Below are 11,082 nucleotides of genomic sequence, written 5' to 3' on the forward strand. Positions count from 1 at the left end.
GACTTTGTCGCTCTCGTCTTATTCTTAGTTCTGGAAACCTTACTCTAGTTTTTTTGTTTATTTTTGGGAAGAATACATTGTCACAAACAATTTTGATGACTAAAATCACATGTCAACCCTCTCAGAGTATCTTGAGAAACCCAGAAGGCTGACCCTTATCCTATTCAATGAAATATTGTAAATGAAATGTTGTTGTGGTGTTGGTGATGATAGTGGCTTTGTTTTTCTTTTTCAGCACAGTACAACACGAGAAGCTTTTACGTTTCTCTGTGTCACATGGTCTGTTCTAACACACTTTCAATGCGGTATGACAAATTATTATCCTTCGTGAAGGGGATTGGATAACATGTTGAAGATGTTGCTGCTTAAGCCGTAATCCAGCTTTAACCATCACATCTGTAGCAGCTTACATTGGTCTTAAGCTCATCACCTTTGGACATTGCATGTCAGCTGGACTCCGGATTGAGCCATATGCTCAGGAATGTGATGCTTCTTACGTGCAATCCTCCACTGTGCAATGGGGGCTCGTATTAACATCACTTAGTTCTTACTCGGAGCTTACGTCGAGTAATCCGAGGTTCATTGTTCGATTCTCGATACGGCAGGTTGGTAATCAGCGGGAACAGACTGGTGGCCAATAACTTGCAGAGCTGGTTTGACATTGTTATTTGTACTTGACACTGTTACCAGCCAATCTCAGGCCCCCTTGACCCACCTTCTGCCTGGAAGGCTTTGCAGCTCAACTACGCATTAATCTGATTTTCCTCTGGCTTGGACCATTTAAATCATAGCAGTTAAAAAGTGCTGCGTAGCCAAGTAGACACTGAGTCCAGAGGTGTTGAAGAGTACATGTTGAAAATGGGGAGAAGATGGAATGTGGTGGCTGGGGGGGGGGTGGTAGAAGAGTTGAGGTTGAGAACCAAAGTGAGATGGCAATTACCAGAAAATACTTTATAGTGATGAACAATTTTACCCCCTTGTAAAGCACTGATTTTAACATGTGTTTGTTAATCTTCTTTTCCCTTTTCATATACCTCTTACAATCACTGTATCATGAGTGTTCTAATCCCAAGACCCAATACTGTAAAAAAGATTAAAAATTGAAAGTGTCATTAAATAAACCTGCAGCTTTGAAGAAAGTCCATGAGTTGAAAAATACTTCTTTAATTCTCCCTTTTAATATCGTATTTTTAAAGAAATATTGAACAATAAATATCGTGCATCCATTTACACTGTTCACCGATATTGGGTTATTGTGAGAGCGAGGTTTCGTGAGAATGTGATGTCGCAGCACCGGTGAAGAAAGGACGACGTCGAAGCTTTTTCCAGACCCTAAAAGTGGATAAATATCCAGAGAAGAGAGAGTTCGCGATGAAGTGGCTTCACGATATAGGAACTGGTCATACTGTCGATAAAATTTTCTTTTGGAAGGTACAAAATAGTTTGCGAAGACCACTTTGAGTCTCGGTGTTTTCAAACGGAGAAACAAACACAGGCTGATCTGATAGGATGTGACGTGTAAAATAATACGTTGGTGGAAGATGCGTATCCAAGCATCCGACTCCTTCCACATCAGCCCTGATGACACACGCGGTCCCGTGCTGTACGTATTTCTTCACAATGTCCGCATTCGCATGAGTTTATATTAGCCTTTCCCTGTCCACATTCTCCTCCACACTGTCGCTTTGTTCTTCTCAAGTAAATGCAGTTTGAACATTCTTTAGCTCTCCTTCACTGTATTCTGGTTTGAGAGAATATCGTTCCATTCCAGCAGAAAAAATTCATTGCTGTGGCGGCTCAGTAACACTTCACCATCACTGTGATGCCACTTCCGCCGGTGCATGGCTGTAAGCAGTATCTCTCAGAAATGGAACTTTTTGGTCAAAATTTATATTGTACTTGGCGTATTGTCAAAAATCTTTTGTGCGCATTTGGATAAAAATATATATTTTTTTATATCCGATTTAAGTCGGTATTTTGGGCTGGGTTTAGCTGCGCTTTAATCAAATACATGTACATTTGTCCATCGTATGGTCCCTTCTGTGACAAAATGTACATACACCATTGGTCTACAATGATCTATCAATGTTATTTTACATCCCAGAGTTATAAATGTTCGAAGGTAATGGATAATCTTTGGCTTTGAGGGGGGTCTCAAGTTTCTGTGCAAGTTAACATTGACAACAGGTGTTGGGAGAGCTTGATAATGGGATCTGGGATAATGGGATAACAGTTTTTCTCCACAACGACCTTCAGGCACACCCACCTATCTACTCTGATCAATCTCTGGAAGTTAATTATCTTGAACTTGTCTGATCATCAGCCTTGACCTTTCTTGGGTCCACCGTTTCGATCTCCAACTTGGCTACATGGAAAACAGATGTTGACTGGGCATTCTTTGCCTGGGAAAGTACTTCCTTGTTTCTGCAGATCAGATCTTCTCTCAGCCTATAAAACGTTTTAAGAAGCAGAGTTGAGTATTGATCTCCTATGTGGCTGGCAAAGCTGTGTCCCACCTCACCTCCTGGATTTTGTGGAGGCCAAGGCTCTGAAGCCTCTCAGCATTACAAATCAATAGGCTGTTCTACATGGCCTACTGCTTTCTCACCATACACTGGGTGGTCTTTTGACCTCCTATTGCCTCTCATCGTCTTCTTCTCTTCCCTTTCAGCCATCTGCCTGATCCCATCATGTATCAGGGCAAACACATTCATTCAGCAACCCCTTGTCAACCTTTCAAAGTCTTGGCTTTATGCTCACCTGCATTGCTTTGTCCCTATCTTTTTTTTTCCTGACTGTGGAATTGCCTTCCTGTATCATTGCTTCTCTTTCTGTCCCAATGATGTTGCTCTTTCCAATGCTTGAAGGTTGCAGCTCACCTACCTTTATTTCATATAATCTTCCATTTCTATTTGCGATAATTTTCAACTCTTTAGTCCTGCCACATCTCACCTTTTCTTTCAGGTTGTTTGTATATCTATTAAATGTCTGCTTGTTCCCTTATGCCATTTTGTATCAGTTGAAACCCCTCATACTTTTCTTTTGGTTTCCTTGAGCCTTGACTTTGTATTAAAATATTCAAATCATATACACTCAGACCCCGACACTTGCGGGTTCCGTGTATTTGCGGTTGATAATTTGCGACATGCTCCTACATTTGTGGGAAATTGCCCCGCATATTCCTGGTTTTCGTGGTGATTTTTTTTTTAATTTTCTCCACGAGCTGCGAGTATAACAGTTCTAAAACATATCTTCCACGAGCCACGCACAAAGCAGCTGGATGTACATATAGTACAATACTGTATGTATGTCAAAAGCATATCTTCCATGAGCCATGAACATGACCTACTTCCTGTACGTGTATTGTAGCTTCGTGGGATAAACATAGTTTTGCGGGCCATCTCACCATGTGCACTTTAAACATACTGTGCTGTACTTACTGTATTGTAACTTCGGGGCACAAACATAGTTTCGTGGGACGTCTCACCAGTGTAACACGTCATTCCCCGCGACGCCATCCCCCGTGAGTTACTTACAGAATGAAAACACTAACAGCATCTATTGATGTATCCAGTAATTACCAGGTTGCCACATATGGACATCACACAATGGAAACATTCAGCACATCTTAGTGTAAATCACCATCTTGCTACAAACAGCACCATCTGAGCTGTTACATTTTAAAAACACTCAGCATAATCTGCCTGCAGATAGGAAAGATGTCATGTCCTGTTAGTTAAAAAATGGAAACATTCAGCATATCTATTGGTGTAATTAGAAGCAAGCTACATACGGACCAATTATACAATGACATTTCTCACCACATCTATTATCAGCTGCCGAATACAACATCACACGTAAAATTCCCTACAAACAATGCGCAGACTACTCATCGCACCCGAAAATGCAGGAAAAGAACCAGTAACGTTATCCCCCTTGTCTCCACTGCAACAATGACAAAACACTCGGGGACTTTTCGCGGGTCAGGAAATCCCCAGAACCTATCTCCCAATTTCCCATTTAAACGATGCCCGCACATTTGTGGGGTTTTCCTGGGATGTATCCCCTGCGTATGTCGGGGTCCTGGTGTATATCAGTACAAATGATAAAGAAAGACCCACCTACATATCTCACCTGTGAATGGAAGGAATAACCAATCAGTTCTCACCTAATCAATTAAACCCAGGTAGCTCGGATTATATCAACAAATCAACTCCTCTCATACTCTTCTAGCCAATGAAGCTGTAGAAAGCAGTCATAAAAGTCTACCCAAGGTCAGGTCAGGTATGGGAGCATGTGCCAGAACAGCGCGTCGCTGCGTCCACTTTCCGCCGGTACTCCAGGGGCCTCCGTCTGGCCATCCCCCAGGCAGATGCCAGGCCCATCCCCATCTCCTTGAGATGATGGTCAACCTGTTGCAACCATGAGGCACGTGGTCGGCCCACTGGCCTCCTCCACTCATGAGACTCCCTCGCTGAGAGAATCCGGTGAGCAGGATCAGAGTCAGGAAAACGAGCCACATGTCCATACAGCTGCAACTGATGCTCACGGTCTGTGCAGGTAACAAATCTCATCCAAGTCTCTCTCAGCAACCGCTCGTTGGACACAAAATCCGACCAGCGATAGCCAAGGATTCTCCGAAGAGACCTGGTACCAAAGGAATTAAGTCTCCGTCTCAGATCCTTGGTCAGAGTCCAAGTCTCGCACCCATAGAGCAAGACTGGAAGTACCAAGGACCTGAAGACTCGGACTTTCGTCCTCCCGCACAGGTACCGGCAGCGCCACACCCCATGATCCAGTGAATCCATGACTCCCCAGGCCCGACCCAGACGTCTATTGACCTCTGACTCGCAGCCAGCAGAGACATGAATATCACTGCCAAGGTAAGTGAATCTCTCCACGACCTCAACATCCTCACCACAAACAGACACAGACAGGACAGCAGCATCCAATATGTCACCGAAAGCCTGGATCTTAGTTTTGACCCAAGAAACCCGTAATCCCAACGGCTCCGACTCCTCATTCAGCACCTCGAGGGCCCCCAAGAGGATGTCTAAAGTCTCCGCAAAGATGACTGCATCATCTGCAAAATCAAGGTCCGAGATCTTGACATTCCCAAATGATGCACCGCAACTTGATCTCTCCGACATCCTCCCTAAAATCCAGTCCATACAAGTGCTGAAAAGTGTGGGGGCAAGTACACATCCCTGACGAACTCCAGTAACAACTGGAAATAAGTCAGAGATGGTACCACCACACTTCACAGCACTCTCAGTACCAGAGTAGAGTTCAGACATCAGATCGATCAGTTTTGGTGGCACCCCACGAAGACCAAGAATCCTCCAGAGGATGTCTATAGTCTCCGCAAAGATGACTGCATCATCTGCAAAATCAAGGTCCGAGATCTTGACATTCCCAAATGATGCACCGCAACTTGATCTCTCCGACATCCTCCCTAAAATCCAGTCCATACAAGTGCTGAAAAGTGTGGGGGCAAGTACACATCCCTGACGAACTCCAGTAACAACTGGAAATAAGTCAGAGATGGTACCACCACACTTCACAGCACTCTCAGTACCAGAGTAGAGTTCAGACATCAGATCGATCAGTTTTGGTGGCACCCCACGAAGACCAAGAATCCTCCAGAGGACATCCCGATTCACTGAATCGAACGCTTTACAGAGATCAACATAGGCTGCAAGCAGCCCCTGCCGAAACTCTCGTCTGCGTTCGGTGAGGACACGAAGTGCAAGGATACGGTCAATCGTTGACCTCTTTGGTGTAAAGCCTGACTGCTCTGGACGCTGGTGCTCAAGCAGATGGTGGCGAACCCTATCAAGTATTATCCGAGCAAAGACCTTGCCCGGCACTGAGAGCAGCGTCACCCCTCGGTAGTTGTTGCAGTCTTGGCGATCACCCTTCCCTTTCCAGAGAGGGACAACAAGGCCCCTCTTCCAGTCAGTTGGGATGATGCCTGTGTACCAGGCAGAGCACAAAACTGCATGCAACGACACGAGTGCAGCATTTCCACCAGCCTTGAGAAGTTCGGCATGGATGCCACAGATCCCTGGAGCTTTGCCCCGTTTCAACTGGTTCACCGCAGCCTGTGTTTCCACAAGCGAAGGTGGACCACAGTTGATTCGAGGGTCAGCAACAGGGACTGTAACACCCTTGACGTCCAACTCGACAGTTGGTGGATCAGCCTGGTACAACCGCTCAAAGTAACTGGCCCAGCGGGCCTTCACTTCAGACTCCTCTGTCAAGAGTCTACCACTCTCTGCTCGAACTGTAGTGCTCCGAGGGATGGGCTTGGATGAACGTAATGCGCGAATTCCCCTGTAAGCGGGACGAGAATCACCTGTCCACAGGTGATGCTCTACCCCCTCACAGATTCCTTGCACATAGGCCTCCTTGTCCAGCCTCAGTCTACCCAAGGTAAGTCCTTTTCTAGTTCAAACCCTTCCCAGAGTTCCTCCACAGCTGGAATGACGTTCACAAAATTACACACATGAGAATCCCAATGCTACATACCCCCTCAGCTGCCAGACCGGTTTCATCGCTTGTTGGCGAATCATCAGTGATAGCACAGACAGATTTTTTTGGAAAAAATTGTTTGGTGCATTTAAAAAAAAAAAAAAAAAAAAAAGGTTGTGATTAATGGTCGTCTATGATCAGAGCAACACTGATTGAAGGGACAGTTATAATTTGGCTGCCATGCTTCAAAGGAACTTATTTTACACATTTGTGGAATGAGGGCTTGGAGATTGCACAGCACACAATGGTGTGAGTTGTCCTCGACTTTCTCCATTAAACGTTTGAACTTCGTGGAATTTCTCATCAGGTTTCCAGACAAGCACCCTTGTAGAATGACACAGCCCACTCGTCTCGCTCTGACTTCAACCCAGGTGTTTACTTTCTATGGGAAAATTTTTGAGGTCGTCTTTACACAAAGGCCACAAACTCGTGTGGAATTGAATCGTGAAAGTTGCGAAATTGTACAACTCAGTCGACTTGGACTTGTCACAGAGTAGTGAATAATTTAATCCATTGGTGGAAAGAAATGCACAGGTAAAACTGTGGACATGTCTTTTTTTCAACATTTTTTTTGTTTTTTTGCAACAAATTAATCGCCAAAGAATATTGTTCATATCTGATAAATACATTGTTGCTTTCCACACATTAAAGCTCTTCATTGGTAATTGTAAACACTAGTGCGTGCCCGTATGTGGGAATTGTAAATATGCTGTTATTTTGTGAGATATATATATATATATATATATATATATATATATATATATATATATATATATATATATATATATATATATATATATATATACTAGCAAGTATGATTACACTTCATAAACAATAATGAACCGTGCGTGCTTCGCCATTGTCTTGGGTTGCTCACCTGCATTTCATTTTTCATTTTTTTATATTTTAATTTACGGATGCCTTCCGATGGTGCTGTGATTTTTCCTGTTGTATCGGCTTCGAAGTCCATCGGCAAACAAAATTACCATGCTTCCCCATTGTCTTGGGTCGCTCACATGCATCAATCTTTTTCATTTATTTATTTTCATTTATTTATATTTTCATTTATGGACACTTTCCAACGGTTCTGTGATTTCAGCATGCAAAATTTCAACCTTCTCCGTCACCCGGAATTTACCGATCTTTAATATGTCAATGAGTCAATGGTTAGAATGAGTTTTCTTTATGAGATATATAACTGGACTTGGTGGCGTAATGGTGAGACTGTACACTCTGAGTCTGGCAGGTTGGTGGTTCAAACCCCAGCCGACTCATACCAAAGACTTTTAAGACGGTTCCTTGCTTGACGCTCGGCATTTTAAAGGATAGAGCATGGACAAAACAATGTTGAGAAGGCACTGGAACACTGTAATATAGGTTCGAGAAGGCTGTAATAAAATAAATAAATAATATAGGTGTGTGTTTCATCAGCTTTGTGTCCGATCAAGTGGAAGGACAAAATACCCAATACTGAAGTCCTCAACAGGTACCAAATGATGCATCAAAAGCATGGTCATCCTTGCGCAACTGCGATGGACTGCCAAACATGTCCGAATGAAGAATAGTTGAATCACCAAGGCTCTATTCTACAGACAATATGCAACTTTCAAAATGATGTATGAATGTTAACGAGGCCTTCTGCGCATGCGCTGTATGTTAACAGTGACTCGGCTCTGCTTGCAGGGCACTTTTAAGCCTCATTGCTAGCGCAAAATCAAATTCAAATAGTCTTTTAAACATAATTTCCAGAATTTAGATGAAAGAGTGGCAATTTCAAAATGGTTAACCTAATTGTTCTGTTCTTGAATGCAAATTGGACTCACGGAAATATAGGAACACAAGAAGTGTCTGTGGATTAAAGGTGTTGGGTTCGTACCATTTCCTGTTGATACAAGCTAGCAGAGGTATACACGGATACTTCTCGTTTAACCAATAGATACAATAATAGATTAATTTATCTTGTGGCCCAAACACCAAACAAACAAAAAGATATTTATAACAGCACTCGCAGTCGCAGCCCATACAACTCCTGTTGCCACCCCTCATCCCCCACTTCCAAAAACTTGATTAATAGCAAATATCATCATTTCAAACTTATACCGTGCATTCACAAGCCCCAGATATGACCTTCCCATCGGTGTTAAGAAGCACCCAAACCAGATACCGTGTCTCCTTCTGGGAAGTCTACCTGAATGTTGATAATGATGGCATTGTCTTTCCAAATGCAGAATCCATTAAATAAATCACCAAGGCTGCCATGTTCAAACAAAGGTAATCCCACAAGGTTCAAAGTCAACTCACTGACAGGGATGATTGGCGAGGCCGGGTAGAATGCGTCATCCACAGCCCGTCCACAGGTCTTGCACAGGCTCACATTATCTGGGGAGTTTTGTAGTATGGGCTGCAAGATATGAACTTTTTGGGTAAGTTGATCAGAAAGTTCTCCAAATCTTTCATTGTGCAGAGACACATCCCATTATCACAGATATGTTTCCAAGTATTTTAAACTTCTTTCAGAAACCTTGTGAGCTATTTTATGTTACATTCCTTATCTGGCACGTATGATATACATTCGGCCGCCCCAATGGACTTCGTTGCCAAGGGTTTCTGCAAATGGGCGCCAAACATTCTGAGGCAGATTACGTCATTACGAAAGCTGCACATTACAATTAGGGACATGTTCAGAAGGCAGACCCATTTCTACAACAAGGACAACCTGGGACACTGCAACATTGATCTCACAACGTGGGGGGAGGGGGGGGGAAACCCCTGTGAATATGACAGACTGGAAGGGGACCTGCTCCACAAGTGTCAGGCTGTTTGCACAAAATAGAAGCTTAGAGTTAGCCGCCCTTGCAGTTGAGCTGCTGTTTGATGTTCACGCGGGACTCCATCATAGATGTATATCTATATACCCCCATGCTCTCCCCGGCAAAGAAAGCTGCATAAAGCAACCAAAAAAGGCTACGCAAGGTAAGCCCTTTGCTGTTTCAAACCCTACCCAGGTTCCTCCACAGCTGTAAAACATTCATAAACAGCAAATACATGAGAATCCCAATGCGGCACGCCCTTTAGCCATTGGACTGGTTTAATCATTAATTGTTGAGTTATCAGCGATGGCATAGACATAAACACGCATCACCGAGGCTTTCAAGCATGTACCATGTGCATTGCCAATAGAAGTGAACATATAAATAGCAAGACCCAATCACGTCTCTCACCTGTAATTGGAGGGAATAATCAATCCACTCTCACCTAATCCATCCATCCATTGGGACCACACTCTGTGCAGAGCGTTGGTGCTGCCTAAGCAGTCTCCTTGGCTCGTGGGTACAATCCTGGACGGGTCGCCACTCCGACACAGGATACCAGCAAGCTGGCACTCATTTTGCCGACCTCGGAAGGATGACCGGCAGAGTCAACCCCACCTGGAATTACTTCAACAGCCGAGGGGGATTTGAACTCAGGATCCTAGGATCCCAAGCCCATATTACCCCAGATGGCTAGGGTTTCAATAAATCAACCCCCATGCTCTTCCAGCCAAAGAAAGCTGCATAAAGCAATCTTGGTTGCAAAAATACAAAAAGATTTTGGATGATTAAAAACATTCATAGCCCTGTTTGTTAAGGCTTAAGTGACGACGCAAGTTCTCTATGTAAATGTGTATCATATAGTGCCGTTCCTGGTGGGAAGGGGTATGACGAGTCATAATCCTATGATTCATTTGCAGTTTGTTAGTGGCTTTGACGCTAATACAATTTTTAATCTGGACCCCAGGCATCAAAAAGCTAGACATATCAAACAAACAGTTTCAAATGGAGCACCCTGATCACCGCCATGAGAGCATTCTGTTTTGTTGTTGCGTATGGCAGCCTGGCTGCCAGGTAGCTGTCATTTGTTGGAAGTGCAGCTGTGCCGCTGATGCTGTAACCCTCTACCAGTACACTGGTACTCATTTCACCAACCTCAGAAGGATGACGGGTTGAGTCAACCCCACCTGGTGTTAATTCAGCAGCCAACAAAGCTCAAACTCAGGACTCCAAGGTCCTAAGCCAGCCACCCCAACCACTAAGCCAACACCAGGCTTATTAGAGGATTTAAATTGCATCATATGTGGCAATAAATGCGAATTGTTGCTCCCAGCTTGACGACAGAAGATGGCATTTGCATTTTTGCCGCCTTCATGCCGACCCTGTTTAGATTTTCCGTCCAGGCACGGGCAACTAGAATGTCAACTAGCTGAAACCCCGTCACAGACGGATTCCGTTCATTCAACCTCACTCACCAGCTCACCCACACTCGAGGGACATGGACTGGACAGGGTGTGCTTGTCCCCGCCTACTCATCCCCCGCCCCTGCCCCATTCAATTTGCTTACCCCCACCCAAAAATGTAATTACACCAGCCCTGCCTCTTCACTCCCCGCCCCCCGTCTTTTGATTCCCCACCCCACTTGCCCCCGGGCCCCCACCCCCCTGTCCACCCCCTCACACTCAACTCCGCCTCATTCAACCCAGCCCCTGCCACATTTCCCCCTGTCTCCCGCTTT

At 44.4% G+C, this 11,082-nt stretch overlaps 2 protein-coding genes across 8 annotated transcripts in view; one reads left to right on the forward strand and one right to left on the reverse strand.

Moving 5' to 3' along the window:
- The window catches only part of LOC147029069 (actin-like protein 6A), a 181,069-nt gene that overhangs the window by 120,534 nt on the left and 49,453 nt on the right, over positions 1-11,082 (reverse strand). For both annotated transcript variants that reach the window (XM_085879994.1, XM_085879995.1), the window contains one exon: positions 8,836-8,935. In XM_085879994.1, coding sequence (XP_085736120.1) covers positions 8,836-8,935 — 100 coding nt within the window. The remainder of the gene's footprint in view (positions 1-8,835; positions 8,936-11,082) is intronic.
- Positions 1-11,082, forward strand: part of LOC147029070 (guanine nucleotide-binding protein G(I)/G(S)/G(T) subunit beta-1) — a 97,139-nt gene that overhangs the window by 32,748 nt on the left and 53,309 nt on the right. The gene's annotated exons all lie outside the window — the stretch shown is intronic.

This window comes from Eptatretus burgeri, chromosome 4 (genome assembly GCF_056783735.1).
Source record: "Eptatretus burgeri isolate ZD-2024b chromosome 4, Ebu_testis_v1, whole genome shotgun sequence".
NCBI classification, from domain to species: Eukaryota; Metazoa; Chordata; class Myxini; order Myxiniformes; family Myxinidae; genus Eptatretus; species Eptatretus burgeri.